The following is a 24,231-nucleotide window of genomic DNA, read 5'->3' as shown; positions in this document are numbered from 1 at the left end:
CTAGGTGTGGTCATACACCCCCACATGCCACTGTCAGTGTTACTGTCATCCTGTTGCTTATCAATTTGCTCGAGTGGAACCAGTAACTTTTCCATTGTGAGACTTCTTGTTACTGTTTTTTGGCATACTGAATACGCCACGGGTAGCTTGCCAGGCTCTGCTGTGTGGGCAAGATACTCTTGGTAGCTTGTCGGGCTCTCCGAGAGGGGCGGAGGAATTGAACCCTCGGGTCAGTCTTGTGAAAGGCAAACGCCCTACCCTCTGTGCTATCGCTCCAGCCCACCCCCACATGCAACCAAAGATAAATAATTTAATTCAAGAGTCAAGAAACATTTTTAAAATAGAAGAACAGTTTTGGGGTAAATTTTGCCAGTCCATCAACCATTTCCTTACTCCTCCCTCACTATAACAGAACAAATGGCCTTTCTACATGAAAAAATAAAAAGAACCAAAATTATTTTCAGTTTAGGGCTTTTGAGCTTACTGGTCCCTTTGCTTACTAAGATTTTCGTCAGAGTATTTGATGGATGACTGGCTTTCAGAAACCAGCAAAATGTTTCTTGATGGGGCTGTAGTACAGTGGGTAGGGTGACTTTTATGTAGCCAATACAGGTTCGATCCCTGGCATCTCATGTGGTCCCCCAAGACAGTAGTAATTCTGAGCACAGAGCCAAAAATAACCCCTGAGCATCACATGGTGTGCCCCCACCACACCCCTTGCCCAAAAAGTTTCTTGATGACATTCTGATGACATTATCTGAATTTTTTTCTTTTTGGGTCACACCCTGTGATGCACAGGGGTCACTCCTGGCTCATGCACTCAGGAATCACCCCTGGCGGTGCTCAGGGGACCATATGGGATGCTGGGATTTGAACCCGGGTCGGCCGCGTGCAAGGCAAACGCCCTACCCGCTGTGCTATCACTCCAGCCACCATTATCTGAATTTTTTAATTTACCATCTGCTGACTGTTCCTCTTAACTAAAATATAAACTACACAAACACTCACTGCCATTGCCATAAGCACAAAAGGACTCTGGAATGAACATCCCCCTGATGTCCAGCACCCTTTTTGATGGGTGAGGGGAGTGTCTCCCAACTAAAACTCAGGAAGTCCCTTCTGGCTATTCTCATCCAACCAAGCTGGCAATTCAATGTGAAGGCCTAAGGATGTAGTGCTACTCAGGTCCTGTTGTGCTGGGGATTACTGGGGTCATCCAAGATGGTCCTCCAGGGTCATGCCTGGAGATGTTGAGGATTCATATGGTGCCTGGGATTGTATTGGGACTGGCGAGGCAAGACATTTCAGCAAGTGAGAAAAAAACTCTTTGCTTGACCATGTAATTTTTTTTTTTTTTTTTGCTTCTTGGGTCATACCTGGTGATGCACAGGGGTTACTCTCAGCTCATGCACTCAGGAATTAACTCCTAGCAATGATCGGGGACCATATGGGATGCTGGGAATCGAACCCGGCTCGGCCGCATGCAAGGCAAACGCCCTACCCGCTGTGCTATTGCTTCAGCCCCTTGACCATGTAATTTAAATAAATGAACATGACCATGAAGCAAATAAATAATCCTCTAAACTTTTAAAAAAATAAGGTTGATTCCTGACTCCTAACCCAGTACTTCTAAATAGAAATATCTGGTTTCAAGAATAAAAGAATCAGAACTCAATGCAAATACATAGCTATTTTCTCAGCATTACTGTATTAGAATGCTTTATTGATAATTAAGTCAATAGTTCCTGGAATGGTGAGATCAATTCAGTCCTATCAACAGAACTTAAAAAACAGAACTTTCAGGCTGGAGCGACAGTATAGAGGGTAGGATGTCTGTCTTCATGTGTCCAACCTGGGTTGGATCCCTAGTACCCCATATGATCCCCTAATCCCCTGAGCACTCAGTAATTCCTGAGTACAGAGCCATAAGTGACTCCTGAGCACTGCTAGGTGTGACCAGCCCCCCCAAAACAACAAACCCCCCCTAACACCCTCACCCCCGTGGCCCCAAACTTTTGGGAAAAAAATTCCCAAATCCACAGAGTGAACTTTGTACAACATAAGGAAAAATACCACCACTATTTTAATAAGAATATGTAGCTGAGGGGCTGGAGCAATAGCACAGCGGGTAGAGTGTTTGCCTTGCACGCGGCCGACCCGGGTTCGATTCCCAGCATCCCATATGGTCCCCTGAGCACCGCCAGGGGTGATTCCTGAGTGCAGAGCCAGGAGTGACCCCTGTGCATTGCCAGGTGTGACCCCAAAAGCAAAAAAAAAAAAGAATATGGAGCTGAGTTTAGGTTTAAAGATTTTTAACTATGTAACAGATTTTATCAATCTAAGATTAAATCACTTCTAAGATCAAATCACCACAATGTAAAATCATTTATATCTGCAAAATGTGCAAACTTTCCAAGGAATACAAATCCCTGAATTAAACAAATCTTAAGTGCATTTACATATTGCTTATCTGACAAGATTAAACATCTATAACATGGCTCGGGGCTGGAATGATAGCACAGCAGCAGGGTGTTTGCCTTGCACATGGCCAACCCGTATTCAATTCCTCCGCCCCTCTCGGAGAGCCCGGCAAGCTACCGAGAGTATCTCGCAGAGCCTGGCAAGCTACCCGTGGCGTATTCAATATGCCAAAAACAGTAACAAGTCTCACAATGGAGACGTTACTGATACCCACTCTAGCAAATCGATGAGCAACGGATGACAGTGATACAGTGATGTGTATGCAGATTCAACATGGCTGAAAATGTGGGGGCAAGTATGGGGACTATTGTCTGCCATGGAGGCAGGGGGAAGGTGGGAAAGGGGGGGGTACACCAGGGATATTGGTGGTGGGGAATGTGCACTGGTGGAGGGATGAGTGTTTGATCATTGTGTGATTGTAACCCAAACATGAAAGCTTGTAACTATCTCACAGATTCAATAAAATTTAGAAAAAAAAAGGGGGGGACAAAACTGACACTAAAGTTGAAGTACAGGGGCTGGAGCAATAGTACAGCAGATAGGGCATTTGCCTTACACGTGGCCAACCCAGGCTCTGATTCTCAGCATCCCCTATGATCCCCCAAGCACCGCCAGGAGTAACTCCTGAGTGCAAAGCCAGGAGTAACCCCTGTGCATCTCCGGGTGTGAACCAAAAAGAAAAAAAAAAAGTTGAAGTACAAATATATAATATAGCTCTCTTTAGACCATATACAGTTCATATTATGATCCTATTAATTACGCTTAGCCATAAGGGGACTGCAATCAAAAAAGAAAGCCCCTGCAACAACAGTAGTAAATTGAGAACAGCATTAAAGTATAAAAAGATAAAGAAAATATACACTGTTAAAAAAAAAATTAGTAAGCACAAGTCACTTTGCTTAAGTCAATAAAACAAAGCAAATTAAAAGGGCAAAATCAACCCGTTCAAATGTTAAGCAAGATCTTTCTAATCTTTTTAAAATTTTCTTTTTGGGGGCTCCAACCGGCAATGTTCAGAGCTTCTTCCTGGCTCTGTGCTCAAAGACCAGCCCTCGAGGGCCCAGGGGACCATATGGGGTACTGAATATTGAACCTGAGTCAGCCACATGCAAAGAAAATGCCCTACCCACTATACCACTATATTCAGTCCTTAATCTTTTTGTTTCTGGGCCACAACCTGTGATGCCAGGTTTTACTCCTGGCTCTGCTTTAGGGATGACATCTGGCAGGCTCAGGGACCATATTTATGGGATGCCAGGAATCAAACTCGGACCATATGCAAGGCAAACGTCCTACCCACCGTGTTATCACTCTGACACCCTTGTAATATCTTTTTGTTTTGTCTTTTGTGTTTGGGCCACACTGATAGTCCTCAGGATTTACTCCTGGCAAATATTGAGAAACACACAAAAAGAACTGGGTATGAGAACTGGTAAAAGATACTAATTTGGAAGATTAAAGTAACTTAATTAAATTTTTAAAAAAATTTAGTCCCTGTAACTTAGTTATTCAGACTGGGTTTCAGGCATACAATTCCAGCACTAATCCCTTCACCAGTGTCTACTTTCCCTCTACCAATGTCCTCAGTTCCCCTCCCATCTCCTTAGTCTACCTTATTACAGGCACTTTATAAATTTTAAGTGCTATGGTTTACATTATAGTTACTGGTAAGAATTTCATGCTTAGAACTTCATCACCTTTCGGCACCCCTTCTTTCTCCCTGAGTGACCACTTTCCTCCACCACTGTCACAGTGTTTTTTTCCCTGGCCCTATCCTCCTACCCTCTAAGTGGCAAGCTTCCCACTAAAAACCGGTTCTCTTTCTTCATTTTTATTGCCTTTGGACATTTGTTATTTCATTACTGTTTCTTTATAGGAGTAATAGAGATACTCTGTCAGTCTCTCTCTAATATCACTCAGCATGATACTCTCTAAATCCATCCATGTACCATCAAATTGCACTGTTTCATCTTTTCTTATGGCAGAGTTATATTCCATTGTGAATATGTACCACAGCTTCTTTATACCTGTTTTTAGGCATTTGGGTTGTTTCTAGATTTTAACTGTTGTAAATCATGTTGCAATGAACATAGGAGTACAAATTTTTTTTCTATATTGTGTTTGGGCTGTAGATTCCAAGAAGTAGAATTGCTGGAGCTCAATTCCGAGTGTTTTGAGAAGTGACCATATTGTTTCCAAAATGGCTAAACCAGTCAACATTCCCACTAGCAGTAATTGAGGGTGTCCCTCAACAGACCTTGCATCCAAGCCAACATTGGTTGTTTTTGTTCTTTTTGATATGTGCCAGTCTCTGTGGCATGAGGTGATATCTCAATGCTGTTTCCTTGTTGATTAGTGATGCAGAGCATTGTTTCAGAAGCCTTTTGGCCATCTGTATGTCTTTTTTGAGGAAATTTCTGTTCATCTCTTCTCCACATTTGATGGATTTGGATGGTTTTTTTCTTGTAAAATTCTAACAGTGCGTTATATATCTTGGATAATAGACCTTTAACAGATAAGTGGAGGGCAAACAATTTTTTAAATTTAATTTTATTTTAAAAAGTTCTTCACAGTAATTAATTGCATCTAATATTAGAATCCAATCCCAACATCACTGCACCTTCCCACCACCGTATTTCGAATATTTCCTTTTTGAACCCCAAACCCTGCCCCCAAAGCAGAACTGAAGTAATTTATTTTGTGTTGCTTGTTATTGTTGTGTTGAATAACTTGCTAAAAATGACCCAAAAAAATTTTCTTAGAGGTAAGCGAGTGAAAATTGTTGTATTTCAGCCAGGAGCCATTAAGCCTTTCTATAAGAGGTTAGTAACATGTTGTTAAAGGTTGAGTCTTGTGTGCTTATATATACATATATGTATTCACATACATGTTTGTATGTAAAAATCTGTACATGTGTGTTTACACACACACACACACACACACACACACACACACACACACACACACATATTCCCCCCTAAGATTGGTTGCCTTCTACTTTAAACCCCATCAAACTACTCTTGGTATATCAGTGGTGTAAAGTATGAGGTGTCATGACCCATGATCTAAGAATAGATTAACTCATGGGTGGGGCTTGTCTGAGTTAGTGGAGAGCATAGCGGAGGTTGAGTTTTGGAGGTTTTTGGCTCCTCTGGCCATTGGGGCAGGGAAAAGAACTCACCCAGGCCAAACATTTTCTACCTGTCAGTTGGGGTATCTTTGTATTATGGTCAACACTTCCTTTTTTTTTTTTTTTTTTTATTTTTGGGTCACACACAGTGATACACAGCGGTTACTCCTGGCTCACGCACTCAGGAATTACTTTTTTTTTTCCTTTTTGGGTCACACCTGGCGATGCACAGGGGTTACTCCTGCTCTGCACTCAGGAATCACTCCTGGTGGTGCTCAGGGGACCATATGGGATGCTGGGAATCGAACCCAGGTCAGCCGCATGCAAGCCAAATGCCCTACCTGCTGTCCTATTGCTCCAGCCCCTCAGGAATTACTCTTGGCAGTGCTTGGAGACCATATGAGATTCTGGGAATTGAACCCAGGTCGGCTGCATGCAAGGCAAAAACCCTACCTGCTGTGCTATCGCTCTAGACCCATAGTCCTCACTTCCTTTGAGGTGCAAAAGCTTTTTAATTTGATGTAGTCTCATCTACTTATCTTTGTTTCCACTTGGTCTGTGGTGTTTCATTCTTAAAGATGCCTCTTGCTTCAAAGTCATGGAGGGGTTTCCTCAATGTAACTTCTGGATTCAGATCTAATATAGAGGTCACTGATCCATTCTGATTTGACTTTTGTGTATGGTGTTAGAAAAGGGTCTTAATTTCTTTTTGCACATGGCCCACCAGTTTCCCCAATACTATTTGTTTTCTTGTTCCACTTCTTACACTTTGCTTCCTTATCAAAGATTAACTGTCCATAAACCTGAGGATCTTTCTCTGGATATTCTATTCCATTGATCTGAAATCCTGTCCTTATTCGAGTACCATGCTGTTTTTCATTATTACAGCTTTGCAGTACAGTTTGAAACTGGGGAAGGCAATGCCTCCCATCTTTTTTTCCCTAGGATGGCTTTGGCTTTGAGGGAGGGGAGTGTTATTTTAGTAATTTTAGTAATATTTAATCTATTTAATCATAGTAATTTCAGGAATATTTAATCTCTTTATTTTAAATATGTCACAGGTATTTTTTATAGCGACTGCATAAATCTACAGAATGCTTTAGGGAGTATTGCCATGCTGACAATGTTATCTACTGATCCATAAACAGGGTATGCTTCCATTTCCTCTTGTCCTCTTTTAGTAGTGTTTTGTAGTTTTCTTTCACCTCTTTTGCTAAGCCGATTCTAGGTACTTCATTTTCTGAGGCACAATTATAAAAGGGATTTATTTCTCTTTTCCATTACATTGTTTGCATATAGAAAAGCCAAGGATTTTTACATTTTATAGCCTGCCACTTTACCCATCTATTTTTTCTTGGCACTTTTCTGTAGTACTTCAGGCTTTCTAAATATATTATCATGTCATCTGCAAATTGAGAGAAACTCCCTTCTTTTTCTTATCTGAATGCCCTTCACATCTCTTTCTTGCCTTATTGCGATGGCAGGGATTTCCAGTACTATGTCGAATAGAAGTGGTGAAAGTGAGCAACCTTGTCTTATGCCTGATCTTAGAGGGAAGGCTTTTAATATTTTCCCATTGAGTATAATGTTTGCTGTGGACTTGTGGTAAATGGCTTTGACTAAGCTGAGGAAAATTCCTTCAATTCCCACTTTATTAAGAGGTTTTATTTTTGTTTCTTTTTATCATGAATAGGTACTGGATCTTACTGAATGCTTTCTTTTTATCTATTCATTACTGTCATCCCGTTGCTCTTCAATTTGCTTGAGCAGGCACCAGTAAGGTCTCCATTGTGAAACTTGCTGTTACTGTTTTTAATTTTAATTTTTCCTTGTATTGATATGGTGTATTATGTTTAAAGTCATTTTAAAGACTTAAAAAGATGACCTCATTCTTTTCTGGGGGGCAGGGGGCACTGATACCTGGCAATGCTTAGGGGTTGCTCCCTGTGGTACTCTGAGGACTAAGTAGTGCTGGGTTTCCAACCTGGGCTTCCCGCATGCACGCTCTCTCTCCAGTTCAGTTGATAACCTATAGAATTTTGCAAGTTCAGCCTTCAGCCTTCATTCTATTGGTCCAAACAGACAGTTTTTACTGAGATAACATTCTCAAAATTCATGTGGGTCACATGTTATGCTCTGAGGGCCCATGTCATTAAAAATAAACTTTACATGTATAAAATTCCCTGACCTCTAGTCTGTCTGTCTCTCCCTCTCTCCTTCCCTCCCTCCCTCTCCCTCCCCCTCTCTCTCTCCCTCCCTTCCTCCTTCCCTTCCTCCCACAATTACTAAGAACATACATTAGTAGGGAGCTTTCATATTTATTTGGACAAATGCCCTGAGGATGAGGGTACAGCCAGTATCACCCACATGAGGTAAGACTTTATAAGCTGGACCTGAGGGAGAGAGAGCACAGTGGGGAGGGCACTTGCTTTGCACACAGCTGACTTGGGCTGCATTTCCGGCAGCACTTATGGTCCCCCCACCCAAGCACCACCAGGAGAAATTCCTGAGTGCAGAGCCAGGAGTAACTCTTGAGCATCTCTGGTGTGACCCATAAACAAAAATAAAAAAGACTGTCCACAAGCATGTGTCAGTAACTGTTCAGTAACAAAAAGTTACCTACTTTAGTGGTTCTTTAACTTTTATTACCTTGCCCACTGGCAGCTAAAAACCACTGATTTAGGGCCAGAGATAGTAAAGGGGTTAAGCAACTTGCCTTGAATAACTTGAACAAAACCCCAGTTTAATCACCAGAATCAAAAGCTCCCTGAACAAGGTAGAACACAACCCCCAGCACTGCTGGTGTCACCTCTGCAACAAACACATTCTAGGCTTATGGGCCAAGAAGTACTGGGAGTATGCTTGGGAGGAATCCTGCTAAAAATTTCAAAAACAGTGCTCTGGCTACCCTCTTACCCTCTCTCCCCCCAAGAGTACACTTTGCTGATTTTGGTTTCTTCTACAATCTGGATAGCTGAGAAATCCTCAAATCAAGTCCTGGACTTTTTTTTTTTTGCTTTAACAATTTTTCCCTCAATTGATATCTTTCCCTTACATTTTAGTATAAGAAGTAAGAAACTAGGCCACAGCTTCAATTATTTGTGTGAGAATTTATACAGTTAAGTATCTAAGTTCATAGTTTACAAGTTCTCCTTTACACATAAATGGAGACCAATTAGGTCATGCTTTCTAGTTCTTTCAATAAAGATTTTCTTCCCTCCTGTTTCAAATAACATGTTCCACCATTTTCTTCTGAGTCCTCTCCACTGGCCTCTGTAACATTTATATTTCCACTGACATTGTGTTTATGGTAACTTATTTTCACAGATGATATAGGTTTCTCTCTTATATTTGGACCTTTAAAATGTCTCAAATCCTTTTAGTCTTGATATCCACTATACATTTCCAAAGGCATTTCTACATTTTTAGCAATATGGTAGTCACCACTTATTGGTGCAAAAATCATTATTCACTTTCTGGCTGCTGTAACAAATGCCCACAAAGTCTGAGACTTTGAAACCACAGAACTTACTTTTACATAGCCTAAAAGCAGTCTAAAATCATTATCAGTCAGCTGAAGTCAAAGTATTAACAGGGCTATTTGCCCTCCAGTCCCCAGAAGAACCTCTTCCAATTTCTAGTGGCTCCCCTACCTCAATCCTTTGTCTTGTTTCGACATCACTCTTCCCCTGTGCTCCACTGTCTTTCAGGGGTACATTATTCAGGCCACCACAGTAAAATGTCTCTTCAACGTCTCCCCTTACTCCCACTCATGGTTAATTTGTTTCAAGTAATTTGATAATGTAATCAACTTAATTATCCATGTTTATAAACAATTGTATTAGAAAATTTGTGGGATTAGAAGTGCAACAAGAGAAATTTAACTTGGCAAATTTGACATGAAGTACTAAAATATTTTAGGAATTTACCTCTACCTTAACTTCTAAGAAAAATAAATCATGTCCCAAAAAAACCCCCCAAAATGTGGGGGTGTGGTTCACTGATAGAGTATATGCCTTGTGTATGTTTAGATCTCTAGAACTATGGATCAAACTACCATCAGGTGAAATTTTCAAACACTACCAGGTACGATCACTGGTACCACCACTATCACAACAAAGAGCAGTTGACTTAAAAAACACAAAAAATAAAAACAGAAAAGAAATGTTGGGCCAGGTGGCTGGAGCGATAGTACAGCGGGTACAGCATTTGCCTTGCATGCGGGCGACCCAGGTTCAATTCCCAGCATCCTATATAGTTCCCCCAGTACCACCAGGAGTAATTCCTGAGTGCATAATCCAGGAGTAACCCCTGTGTATCGCTGGGTGTGACACAAAAAGCAAAAAAGCAAAAATGAAAGGTTGGGCCAGAAGAGAGTACAGAGGTTAAAGTGCTTGCCTTGCACAAGGCCAACTCTGGTTCAATCCCTAGCACCATCAGGTCTCCTGAGCATCATTAGCAATAATTCCATAAGCATAGAGCCAGGAGTAAGCCTGCTGAGCACAGCTGGGTGTGGCCCAACCCCGCTCCCCCAATATAAGGAAAAAAGATAAAAGACGTTAACTCTAAAAATTAAGTAAAATTAGGGCCTGAGCAGGACCCAAAGTACAGCAGGGAGGGTGTTTGCCTTGCACATAGCCAACCCAGGTTCAATCCCTGGTGTTCCATATGGTCCCTGAGCATTGCAGGGAGTAATTCCTAAGTGCAGAGCCAGGAGTAACCCCTAAATATTACCAGGTGTACCTCCACACTCCCCCGCTCCCCAGCCCCCCCACAAAAAAGCAAAAATTAAAAAATTTTTTATGGAGAAGGTTGACTCAAAAAGACAACTCAAACTCCATAACTTAAGACTGAATACGTGGTTTTAAAGCAACTATAAAATTCCCTACTTTATCATACTTTTACATTTTAAAAGCTATCTTATACCCACTGGGAAATTAAAATTTAAAATAAGTTTATTTCTGTTCTTACCTCTACACAGTCAAAGTTTTCATCAACTTTAGATGCATATTCAACACGGAACATAGTTGACAGGCTGCCAGCAATATAATATAACAGGATCTTCAGACCTTTGTAACCAAAAGCAGTTTCACTACAAGGGGAAAAAACAGCAATAATCTAAGACCTCAGAATGAATCTTTGCAAAGTTATTATAAAGTATTTGTCTCTCATAAAACAATTTAAGTTGTAATTTTAAGAGTTTAAATTATCCTTATATATTTGAAAGAAAGATCTATGAGAGCTGTAACATCTTTCTTCATTTACAAAATAAGGTAAATAATAACACCTACCTCAGTGTTTTATTAAATGAGCAAGTTAATACAGGTAAAGGTCCTTATTACCTTGACTCAATAAATACATTTACTACTACTACTATCATTACGACTGAAAGGTATTTCAAATCAGAAACAAGTAATGTTCAACTGAGATCTACCTAGGTAAGCAAATAAGAAGCAGCCTTCAGTCGCTTCTCACTTGCTTCTCATATCAACATCCAGAGCTGCTCAAAGTAATGACAGCACCACAGCTCTATATGGAATCAGAAAGCAGATCTGAGACTACTGCTGTACTTCTTTTTTAGGGTATGAAGGGGGGAGGGATTAGTGGCACTCAGGAGGCCTGGGAACTCAGTCAGTCTGGGTCCTGTGGTTCTGGGGATACAGAGACCATCTCAGCAGAGTTGGGGACATTAGGGTAACATACCCAGCAGTGCTCTGTATCTCCATGACTATATTTGGCAATGTTCAGGGGACAATGAGCTAGTGGGAATCAAACTTAGGTCAGGAGAATGCTAGGCAAAAAGCAATAGTACAGTGGACAGAGCATTTGCTTTGAACGTGGCCAACAAATGGGTTCAGTCCCCAGCATCCCATATGGTCCCCTGAGCACTGCCAGGAGTGATTCCTGAGTGCAGAGCCCAGATTATCCCCTGAGCATCCCTAGGTGTGGCCCCAAAACAGCAATAACAGAAGGTCCAGAATCGGTGAATCTATAAAGATAGAAAGTAGGTTAATGATTGCCTAGGGCTGGTGGGAAAATTAATTAAGGGTATTTAGGAGGGAATGATAAAAATGTCATCAAACTGGTGATGCAAATGTCATATAGAATTAGAAATGTCATAAAGAACTAGAGTAACAGCAGGGAAAGCACTTGCCTTTCACATAGCTGAACTAAAGTCAATCCTCCGCACTCCACTATGGTTCCCCAAGCCCTGCCATCAGTGGTCCCTGAGTGCGGTTCTCCAGAAGTAAGCCGTAACCACATGTGGCCCTCAGCTTCACAGGGCCCAAGCAGCACTGCATCCTTGGGCTTTAGAAATGAACCATCAGCGGGGCTGGCTAAATATTGCCAGAAGTGGGCAACCCCACCCAAACAAACCAAACAAAAACATTCAAGAAAATAAATACAATGCTGAAGATCCACAAATTCCTACATCTGAAAACCTTTTCCTATAACAACTAGAATTCTCTGGGAATAAGGTTAATTACAGATCTAGTAAAGAATGTACATGATGAATCTAGAACATTTTATTCTATCAAAAATAGTATTTCACAAGACAGTATTTATATCCAAAGGAAGGGCCAGACTGAGAGTTTAGCCACTTTGAAAAACAAAGTAATATTTTTGCCAAGAGGAGGGTCCCTCAAACAGTGCTCAAAGGGTCCCAGTCGGGGCTGGAGCGATAGCACAGCGAGTAGGGTGTTTGCCTTGCACGCGACCGACCCGGGTTCGATTCCCAGCATCCCATATGGTCCCCTGAGCACCGCCAGGGATAATTCCTGAGTGCAGAGCCAGGAGTAACCCCTGTGCAGAGCCAGGTGTGACCCAAAAAGAAAAAAAAAAAAAGGGTGCCAGTAGCCACTATGGGTATTCCTTGGCTGACTAGGCTAGTCAGTGGTAGAACCTGAGGAGGCCAGGCTACTCTGGTGTTACTAGGGCTGCAATGAGTGACACTCAGTGGGTGATGTGGTACTGGGAATCAGACTTGGGGACCTAGTGCCCCTTGACCTCTTAAAGGCCCCCAGATTATATAACCCGAAGAATTGAAAAAGAATCCTTCAATCCTGAACGAAGAAATGTGTAAGAGGAAAAATAGAAGTTCTTGCTAGTAGTAAAAGCCAACTAACAAATATAAAAGTCATGAACAGAAAATCACTATTTTCTCATGGACTGGAGCAATAGCACAGTGGGTAGGGCGTTTGCCTTGCATGTGACCACCTAGATTCTATTCCTCCGTCCCTCTCGGAGAGCTTGGCAAGCTACCGAGAGTATCCTGCCCGCAAGGCAGAGCCTGGCAAGCTACCCGTGGCATATTCGATATGCCAAAAACAATAACAAGTCTCACAGTGGAGATGTTACTGGTACCTGCTCAAGCAAATCAATGAACAAAGGGATGACAGTGCTACAGTGACAGTGCTACAGTGCTACAGTGCAACACTAATTCTGGCCAAAATCAACAATTAAAAACTACTGGGTGAGGGGCCGGAAGAGAGATAGTACAGTGGGGAGGGCCTTTATCTTGCATGCACAAGACCTGGGTCACCTGAGCACTGCCAAGAATAGTTCCTAAGTGCAGAGCTAGGAGTGACCCTGAGCATCTCTGGGTGTGGCCCAAAAACAAACCAAATAAACTACTGGGTAAAAGTATGATGAGAAACAGATTATTTGCAGTCTCAGGTATTTTCAAATTACATATAAATTACAATGGGTAAAATGTGACCCCTTACAGAGGAGAAAGCTGGCGGTCATTTCCAAACACAGTGGTCAGCAACAGGACCAAATTCACATCAACTGTTTAATGTAATACCCTGACAAAGACACACACAAGTTCTGTCATGGTACCACAAAAATATCCATTATGTGAATGTAAAAATAAACTATCAAACTAATCCAAAATGAAGGTTTACAAACCTTGTGAGTACATTTTGTACTCCACAAAAATCTAAGTGTCATGAAAATCAAAGGCTGAAGGACTGATTCTAATTAAAGGAAATTATGAAGATATAATAACTAAATGCAATATGATTCTATATTGGATCCAGCATAGGGAAAAATTATAAAAGAACTACTGAGAATCAACCACAAAATCTGACGTGTTAACCGTATGTATTCATGTCATGTTTTCTTGATAATTATATCATTGTTACTGTTCTTAGCAAAGTATATATTAAAGAACTTAGGAGTAAGGAACCAAGATGTACCTACCACCTACTCTCAAATGATTCACAGATCAGTGTATTTATATTTGAATGTTCAGAGCAAATAGAGCTAAACACTAATAACTTTCTACAAACCTGAAACCAGAATGGTAACTATTTTACTAATGTAACAAAGATAGAGGGAATAAAGGCACAGTACTGAATATTCCAGAACATTTCTATTTACTTTCTATTTAAATTTGTCATAGAATAACAATGTGAGCTTTCAAGATTTTGAACATATAATTGCATTAGAAGTAGTACAGCAAATGTATACGAAGAAAAAAGTAGCAGTAATGAATATGGATTCTACAGTCTGACTGCCTCAATCCAAACTTCAGTCATTCAAACATCCTTAGGCAATTACTCACATCTACCACTGTATAAAGTTGCAAATGATAAACCACTGTGAGAATTAAACAAGAATTAAATGCATCTGTAGAGCTGGTATTAGTAAGCTGGAGTTCTATCAGAAAGGCCCCGCTAATATACTTTTAATAAATTACATGAAAAATAACAGTACAGAAAATAAATTCTAATTTCTAAATCTTAAAGGAAAAAAGAATAAATCTTTTGGAAGTGGGGGAACACACTAATTTGGCAAACATCTTACTAAATTACTTACTCATCCCCAAAGAGTTGATGTGTATATTCAGGAAAGAAAGTTCTAATGTCATTCTCAAGATCTTCAGGAAAACGAACTGTTTAAAAGAATAAAAAATATAAAAAGATTAAAGATATTAAAAGTGATAAGTATTTCCATTTGAAAAATTTCACTGTAACTAAGATACAGCCTTTTAAAAAAATGTCATATTTCTATTACATGATTAACACTGGATTCTCATAAGACCAGTGCACAAAGAAAACTAGACTATCACTATTAGTGTTTAGCATCAAAACTCACTCTAAGAAGGAACAAAGGGATAGTACAGCAGGAAGGGTGCTTGCCTGGCTCATGGCTGACCTGGGTTTGATCCCTTTCATCCCATATGGTCCCCTGAGCTTGCCAAGAATGATTTCTCAGTGCGGATCCAAGAATAAACCCTGTGCATTGCTGGGTTTATTAAACCCCAAACAAAAAACCTCACTCTAAGTATCAGAAAAGCAGGTATGAAACATCTGATTCAACCTCTTTATATGCTACACAAAATACAAAAAGCAAAACAAAAAGACAAAGAAAAGCTACAGTCAAGTAAACAGAAAAACAGTGCTATAGGAAACATTCTAAGAACTACAGGAAACATTCTAGAAATAACTTCATGTGTTGTTTCTAGTTTTGTTGTTGTTTTTTTTTTTTTTTAACAAAAACCAAAAAGAACAAAGGTTCAGGGCAATAGAACAGTGGACAGAGTATTTGCCTTGCATGTAGCTCACCCAGGTTCAATCCCCGGCACATCATATGGACCCCTGAGTACTGCCAGGAGTAATTTCTGAGTGCAGAGGCAGAAGTAAATCCGGAGCATCTCCAGTAGCCCAACCCCCCTGACCCCATCCACAATAAGTTAAAAGCATTAAGTCTATACATAAGAAAGCAGTAATTGGTACTAAAGGTAAAAAGAATGAAGGCTAGTCACAGGTAACAAATATTAATTTTCTATTTTCAAAATAAAATTGAATACTTAGATAAGAGTAATAATTACTATGGAAGAAATGAGACAAATTGCAATATATGTCTATTCTGGGAATCATTTAAAATGTGATTTTTTGGTGTCTGCTTCTTTTACTTAGTATGTTCTCAAGGTTTACTCATGTAGTAGTATCTACCAGTACTGTATTTCACTGTGGCTAAATAATATCCTACTGTATGATATACCATATATTGTTTATCCATGTATCACTAAATACATTAGGGGACTAGAAAGAGAGCGCAGCACAGCAAGTAGGGTGCTTTCCTTGCATGCAGTTGACCTGGATTCAATCCCCAAGACCCCATATTGTTGCCTTAGCCTCACCAGAAGTGATTCCTGAGTACAGAGCCAGAGTAAGCCACACTGCTTGGTGTGGTCCCCCAAACAAAACAAAAATACATCATGAATCATGCTCTTTTTGAAGGAGGATGGGGTAGAAGGGGTCATGCCCTGCAGTGCTCAGGGCTTACTCCTGGCTCTTCATACAGGAATTACTCCTGGCAGGCTCAGGGGAACAACATATGGGGTGCTGAGGATAGAGCCCGGGCAGGCCATGTGCATGGCAAGTGCCCAGTCTGCTGTACTATATAGTTCAGGCTCCGAATTATGTTCTTATAAACATTTGTGTATAAGCTTTTGTGTGGAAAATGTTGTATGACAACATAAGATGTACTGTTAAGAGAGAGAGTATAAAAATGATACGAACACTGACAGAGTGTTTATTGTGTGCTAGACAACTTGCTAAGAATTTTACAAAAATTACTGTAGTTGAGGGGAAGAGAGCTTAACTCATTTGGGAATGAGTCTAAAATTATTGTAGTTAACTCATCAAAGAGATAGAAGATAGGAGTCATTATTATCTTCATTTGACAGATTAAGAATTTTGCAAGTAAGACTAATCTGTTCAAGGTTACTGAACTGGCAAATAAGTATTGGGTTTAAAGCTGAATTAATATGACATATACATAGTATATACAAACCTGAGCAAAGGATGAACTCTGCTGGATAACATAAACACTGGGTATTTTTTTAAGAAATGACAATGCATTTATGTTAGTGAAGGAGAATAAGCTACCCAAATGTCACGGAAGAGAATTCTTGCACAACATAAGGAATTCTATATTAAATTCTGTGTGAAATATGAGAAATATGTGGTGACAGGAAAAAGTTTAGTTATGTGAACAGGATACTGTGACCTCAATATAAAAGCAATAGGGACCAGAGCAATAGTACAGAAGATAGAGAAAGCATTTGCCTTGCTCGTGGCCAATCCAGGTTAAATCCCAGGCGTCTCTACAGTTCCTCAAGTAGCACCAGGAGTGATTCCTATGTACAGAGCTAGGAGCAAGTCCTGAGCACAGCGCGGTGTGACCCCAAACCAAAAAGTATTACTATTGTAACCATGTTAACTAAGCCATAATGATAATTAAAAGAAAAAAATTCACCACGAGTATCATAAAATCTCATAAATACCTCTTCTCAGCTCACTCTCTTATGATGTCCCTGTTCTAACAATTTTTCAATCTCAGACAAGAAACTTATGCTGCAGTTAATAAAGTATCACTCTCCCTCCCCTTCTTTTTGTCTCTGTTCTGGGTCCACACGTACCAGTTCTGGGGGCTACTCCTTGGTTAAGTGGTCAGAGTTGCTCCCAATGCTGCAGCTCAGAGGACTATGCTGATGTCAGGAGATCAGACTAGTCCTGGGGCCCTGGATGCACAGCATTCACTCCAACCTGTTTGCTATGTTCCCCAACCCCTCCTCTTCTTTGTATCCTCTCTTTCCACCATGAAAATCCATGGCCAACATTATTACTCCTTCACAAACATTCATAAATGCTTTGCTCCAATTTTTGTCCTATTAGCTTGCAAATACCCAACTTCAATCATATTTATGTGCTTACTATTTGCTGTACCCTTGCCTCAGAATGTAGATGACCTAATTTGAAGTAGGTCCTCAGTACTACCTGTCTCTCATACAACAGTTCTCAATCCACGAAACCCTTTGCAGAACAAGACTATTTCCCTAAGTTGCCCACAACATTTGATAAGGTCTCCGAAAGACCTTGCTCACTTAGGAAACAGAACCTGCACAAACTGTGCCACAAGAATATACATGAGCACCATACTTAGAGCACCCTACCAAAATGTATTTGAGTGCCATAAGAAAGAGTGTGCAATCCACAGCAAGTATGGGTGAAAGCACCATAAAAGTGTGTCCTCCAGCAAGCACCACAACCAAACGTCTGAGCATTATAACCAAGTACGTGCAATTCCCTATTATCAAAGCAACAAAAAGGGAAAGAAAGGGAAATATATAAATGAATGAAGTGTTTAGCAAATACATAGAAAACTCAAGCTTCACTGGTAAATTCTATCGAACATTTAAATTAGGAATAATGCAAGTTTTATTTTAAAAATATCTCTATAAGGGCTGAAGAAAGTATAGCGGTTAGGGCATTTGACTTGCATGCGGCCAACAAGGGTTTGATTCCCAATACTACTTATGGTTGCTTGAATCTGCCACAAGTGATTTCTGAGCACAGAGCCAGCAGTAAGCCTTGAGCACTATCAGGTGTGGTCCCAAAGCAAAAACAAAAACAAAAACAAAAAAACAAATCAAAACATGTTAAAAACCACTCTCTTGAAGAAAGATGCAATAATTTTTGACAAAATACTCCAGATAAGGAAATTATACTGGCATATAAGAATGATTAAATAACCCTCAATATAGTTAACATTAGCAGAATTAAACAAAAAACATGATTCTCTCAATGGAATAAGAAACGAGTAATCAGAATGCAACTTTGATTAGTAATAAAAATTCTTACCAAAAAGGGGCTGGTGAGATAGCACAGTGGGTAGGGCACTTGCCTTGCACAAGGTTGACCCCGCTTCTATCCCTGGTGCCCCATATGGGTCCTTGAGCACTACCAGGAGTGACTCCTGAGTGCAGAGAGGTAAGGAGTAAGTCCAGAGCACTGTCTGGTATAGTCCAAAATCCCCCCAAAAAACAAACAAAAAAAAGTACTAAACAGAAACAAGGTGCTGGAGAGAGAATAGAGCAACAAGTAGGGCACTTGTCGTGCATGGAGCTAAACCAGATTGATCTCAGTCATCCCATATAGTAACCAGGAGCGATCCTGAGCACAGAAGTAAGCAAGCCCTGAGCAGAACTGGATGTGACTAAAAAAAAAAAAAAAAGAAAGAAAGAAACAAAAATAGAAATAAAAATTTCCTCAATTTGATAAAATATATATGAAGGGGCGAAGAATATTGATCGTTTTATTAATGTAAAGCTCTGGGTTAGATCCTCAGCACCACATCTTCCCCCTGTACAGCACCAATTGGCTCCTGAGTGCCTTTAGGTCTGAGAATTGCTGAAAGTGACCCTAGGCTTTTCAGCAATACAAGATTTCAATACTTTTTTTTTTTTGCTTTTTGGGTCACACCCGGCAATGCACAGGGGTCACTCCTGGCTCGTGCACTCAGGAATCACCCCTGGTGGTGCTCAGGGACCATATGGGATGCTGGGAATCGAACCCGGGTCGGCCACGTGCAAGGCAAACGCCCTACCGCTGTGCTATCACTCCAGCCCCGATCTCAATACACTTTCAAAAATATATATGAAATATCTATAGCTATATCATAGCTAATAAATAGCTCAATATTTTCCTACTTAAACTGCGAATCTATAATACTTTCATCCACCATTTTAAGAAAGCTCCTATTTAGTGCACTAAATAAGCAGATGTGGTGCTGAGGCACAAATCATATGAGATGAGTCACAGACCTAACTGCTAAAAACTACAATTTACAAAATAAAATTTATGTGTGTTTATATGTATGTGCATATATATGGAGAGAGAAATATAGATATATATCTGTCACTGTCACTGTTGTCCTGTTTGTTGTTCATCTATTTGCTCGAGTGGGCACCATTTACATCTCCATTGTGAGAATTGTTGTTACTGTTTTGGGCATAGCAAATATGCCAAGGGTAGCTTGCCGGGCTCTGCTGTGCGAGTGGGATACTCTTGGTAGCTTGCCGGGCTCTCAGAGACGGACGGAAGAATTGAACCCAGGTCGGCCACATGCAAGGCAGACGCCCTACCCGCTGTGCTATCACTCCAGTCCATAAATATATATATATATTAATATGGAGAGATAGACCTCCATGATTCCTTGGGCAGGGAAAGGTTTTAATAAACAGCAAAAACTAACGTAAATGGAAAAAAATTAATACTTTTTTATGAGTTTCATAAAAACTAAAAACATCTGCTTACCAAAGATTAAAATATGAATGAACACAAAGGAATCACATCCAGAATATATGAAGAAAACCCAGAATACAATTAAAGAAAAATGAATTTTAAAATGGCAAAAAACTTAGGCATATAAGCACAAAAGGAAATTCACAAATGATCAGTAAGCAGTGGGAAAAAAACGCTTATTAACATTAGTTCTCAGGGGAAAGCAGTGTTAAAAGCAAAATAAGGGGGCAGAGACAGAGTTAAGCAGCAAATGGTATGCATGCCGCACACATGTGAGTCCCTGGATGTGATCCTTGGCACCACAAAAAAATAAACTTTAAACCAATAAGAGAGTACTACACACCAACAGAATGCCTAAATTATTTTAAAATGCCAATACCAAATAGTCAAAAGGATGTGAAGTGATTGCAACTGCAGGGTCAGAGAGATAGTACAGCAGGTAGGGTGCTTGCCTTGCATGCAGCTGACACAGGTTGGATCCTTGGCACTCTATATGGTGCCATGAACAGTGCCAGGACTGATGTTTTTTTTTTTTGCTTTTTGGGTCACACCCAGCGATGCACAGGGGTTACTCCTGGCTCATGCACTCAGGAATTACTCCCGACAGTGCTCGGGGGGCTATATGGGATGCTGGGAATCGAACCCGGGTCGGCCACGTGCAAGGCAAACGCCCTACCCGCTGTGCTATCACTCCAGCCCCCAGGACTGATCTCTGAACAGAGTCAGGAACAAGCCCTGAGCACTGCCTGATATTGAAAACAAAACAAAACAAAACAAAATAACCTATAAAACATTTATTCCCAGCTAATCAAATTGATGGTAAAAAGTCCTTTGTAGAACAAAAAGTACACTGAAAATGGAACTATCTCTCTTTGCTGAAGAAGTTAGATTTATTTTTGAGAAAATATGTATTTTGAACAGTGCATTACTTCCAGTATATTAAAACTTGGGCCAGAGAGATAGCACAGAAGGTAGGGCATTTGCTTTGCATGTGGCCGACCTGAGTTCGATTCCTCTGCCCCTCTTGGAGAGCCCGGCAAGCTACTAAGAGTATCTCGCCCGCACAACAGAGCCTGGCAAGCTATCCATGGTGTATTCAATATGCCAAATACAGTAACAATAAGTTTCGCAATAGAGAGACCTTACTGGTACCCACTCAAGCAAATCGATGAGCAATGGGATGACAGTGACAGATATTAAAACTTGGAGGGAAATGGGCTGGAGTGATAGCACAGTGGGTAGGGCGTTTGCCTTGCACGCAGCCGACCCGGGTTCGATCCCCAGCATCCCATATGGTCCCCCGAGCACTGCCAGAAGTAATTCCTGAGCGCAGAACCAGGAGTAACCCCTGAGCATCCCCGGGTGTGACCCAAAAAGCAAAAAAAAAAAAAAACCTTAGAGGGAAAGTGGGGGAAAAATAAGATATTTATAATTTTTTTTGCAAAGAAACTATTTACTAAATTTATCATCATTGCCTTAAAACCAGAAAGTAACTTTCTTATTTAACTGTTACACGCCAGTATGTATCACTTTTATCAGAACACTAATTAAGCTACAACTTTATAAAAATAGCCTACTAGTTGCTTCATAGAATTTCCAGTTTTAGGGGCTGGAGTGATAGCACAGCAGGGAGGGCATCTGCCTTGCACGAGGCCGACCTGGGTTCGAATCCCAGCATCCCATATGATCCCCTGAGCACCGCCAGGGGTGATTCCTGAGTGCATGAGCCAGGAGTGACCCCTGTACATTGCCAGGTGTGACCCAAAAAGAAAAAAAAAAATTCCAGTTTTAATTGTAATTGTTCAGTGATTTTTCTCAAGGAATTTTTATTCAAATATTTCAAGTATAAAAACTATTATTTTTTGTTCAAATATTGCATTCATTTCCTAGAGTACAGTTTCTGGATCTTCTATAGCATATTGGTCATAACATATTTTGGTCACCCTTTTCACTAGTCCACTAAGTATGTCACCTAGAAAGCGAGTAGGGCATTTGCCTCGCACGTGGCTGACACGGGTTCGATTCCTCCGTCTCTTTCGGAGAGCCTGACAAGCTACCTATGGCATATTCGATATGTCAAAAACAGTAACAACAAATCTCACAATGGAGACATTACTGGTGCCCACTTGAGCAAATCGATGAACAACAGGACAACAGTGATACAGTGCAATACATCCTCAGTGGAAGTATCAAAGTACTTTGGTATTCAGTCTGTCAAATACCTTATAAAGCATACAAATAACAACCTGATGACCTAGCAAATCCATTACTACAGTGGAAGGAGAGAGGATAGGACAGGTAAGAGATCACTACATAGTGACAAATGTAAGAGGTCACTCTGGATGAGAACTGGCGGCTGGAAGTAGGTAAAGTGATAAGCATGATACCCTCTCAGTAACAGTATTGCAAACCATAGTGCCTAAAAGGAAAAAATTAAAAAGTGCTTGTTACAGAGACAGGTTGTGGTGCAGGAGGGAAACTAAGAACACTGCTGGAGGGCAATGAACACTGTTGAAGGGATCAGTGTTCGAACACTATACCTGACACCCGATCATGACTGACTTTGAAATTATTCAATACTTTATTTTCTTAAAAGCACTTGCAAAAAAAAAAACCTCGACAATTTATCTGAAATGGAATATTCAAGAATAAAAGGAATGACTGCTTCAGGCAACAATAAGATGGGCCTCAGAAACATAATGCAGGGCTCGAGCAATAGCACAGCAGGTAGGGCATTTGCCTTGCACGCAGCCGACTGGGTTCGATTCCCAGAATCCCATATGGTCCCCTGAGCACTGCCAGGAGTAATTCCTGAGTGCAGAGCCAGGAGTAAACCCTGTGCATTACTGGGTGTGACCCAAAAGAAAAAAAAAAACACAAACAAGAAACATAATGCAGAGTGAAATAAGCCAGTCTCAGAGTATCTGTATAACTACATTTATATAAAGTTCTGAAAGGCAGAACTAATTTTAATGGAAGGAATCAGAACAGTAATCATTCTGCAGAGAGAAAGGATTTCATTGGAATTAAGAAAGTTCTACTAAGTGGGGTCTGCTCTCATAAATATTAGAGGAATAAATAAAATTCACCTACCATCTTGGCTTCAAAATACCTGGCGGGGGGGGGGAGCTAAAAGAAACCAAGAATTCTTGTACAAATGGCTTAAGACAGATAAGAAAAGAATACTATGATCCAGAAAGTAATCAATGTAGTAAGCAATCAATAAAGAGAACATATACAAGATGCTAACTTGAGGCCTGGAGATAATACATCAGATAGGGAGCTTGCCTTGCACTTGATTGGCCCAGGGTTAGTCCGTGAACCCCAGACGGTTCTCCAAGCCCACCAGGAGTGATCTCTGAGCAAAGAACCAGAAAGACGCTCTGAGCACCCAGATGTGGCCCCAAAACAAATAAAAGAAGAAAGAAGTTGCTTACTTTAAGTGGGCTCCCACTGTCCAAGTCAGGGATAATATGAGCACCAAAATTAAAAAAAAAAAAGTAATAGGGACTAATCTATTAAGTAAATAGAAAATAAGTACAAAAATTGGAAGTCTGATGAAAAACTGATAGGATGCAATAAGACCTGAGTATCACTTCTGTGATACTCCTTGCAAGGACATATAACTTGAAATAAGCCAAAAACATCAAACCCAAAGTGACAGTCTACAAAATAACAGGTCTGTAATTACAAAAATGTCAAGATCAAGAAAATCAAGAAAAGACCGACATTTTCTTTTCAGTGTTGTTTTCCTTTTATTGTATGTAAGATCATGAACATTAGCTAATTACTACGACAATCATTCACATCATATTCATATACAAATCAAACTGTCATGCCTACTCCTTATACTGATACAGTGATAAACACACACACACACACACACACACACACACACACACACACACACAGAGAACTGTTCTAGTCTGAAAAAAAAAAAAACAAGAAAAAAAAACCAATTCTGAGCCTTGATTATAAACTTCAGCTATTCAGACCATATGGGGACAACTGGGAAAACTTGAGAGTCTGAGAATTAGATGGTGATATCTGAATTTTGATGGTTGTAATATGCTTATGTAGAATAATAGTCTTGTTCATAGAAAATATAGACTAAAAGCACCTGTTGGGAGCCAGACAGTACAGGGAGTAAAGCTTGCCTTACAGTCACTTCAGTCCCAAGCCTGACTTGATCCGGACACCACATATAGCCAAATATAGTCATTTATGACCCACTGTCATCTAGGGGTCACTTCTGAGCTCAGAACTAGGAAGAGCACCTGAGTACAAGCAAGTGTGGCCCAAACCAAGTCCCTCCCCTCACCTACTCAAAAAGTATTTGTTATATGATTATATCAACTTAGCAACTAGAAGTTCAACTGGACAAAGGTCTTTGTAATTATACATTCAACTTTTTTCTGAAAGTCTGTGAATGTTCCAAAAACAACACAACAGATTTTAGACATGTCTTAATACTTTGAAAACTGGTTGTTAGGGAATGGAGCAATAGTACAATGGGTAGGG

At 40.3% G+C, this 24,231-nt stretch overlaps 2 protein-coding genes across 2 annotated transcripts in view; one reads left to right on the top strand and one right to left on the bottom strand.

Moving 5' to 3' along the window:
• Positions 1 to 24,231, top strand: part of SLC25A12 (solute carrier family 25 member 12) — a 201,645-nt gene that overhangs the window by 41,215 nt on the left and 136,199 nt on the right. The gene's annotated exons all lie outside the window — the stretch shown is intronic.
• HAT1 (histone acetyltransferase 1) overlaps positions 1 to 24,231 on the bottom strand; it is a 51,974-nt gene that overhangs the window by 22,847 nt on the left and 4,896 nt on the right. Inside the window, exons 3-4 of the mRNA XM_004601150.3 lie at positions 14,435 to 14,510; positions 10,583 to 10,703 (exon numbers count right to left, since the gene is read on the bottom strand). Of these exons, the coding sequence (XP_004601207.1) occupies positions 10,583 to 10,703; positions 14,435 to 14,510 (197 nt within the window). The remainder of the gene's footprint in view (positions 1 to 10,582; positions 10,704 to 14,434; positions 14,511 to 24,231) is intronic.

The sequence above is a fragment of the Sorex araneus genome, chromosome X (genome assembly GCF_027595985.1).
Source record: "Sorex araneus isolate mSorAra2 chromosome X, mSorAra2.pri, whole genome shotgun sequence".
NCBI lineage: Eukaryota > Metazoa > Chordata > Mammalia > Eulipotyphla > Soricidae > Sorex > Sorex araneus.
Note: the sequence above shows the minus strand (reverse complement) of the source record. Positions and strands in the feature narration are given on the sequence as shown.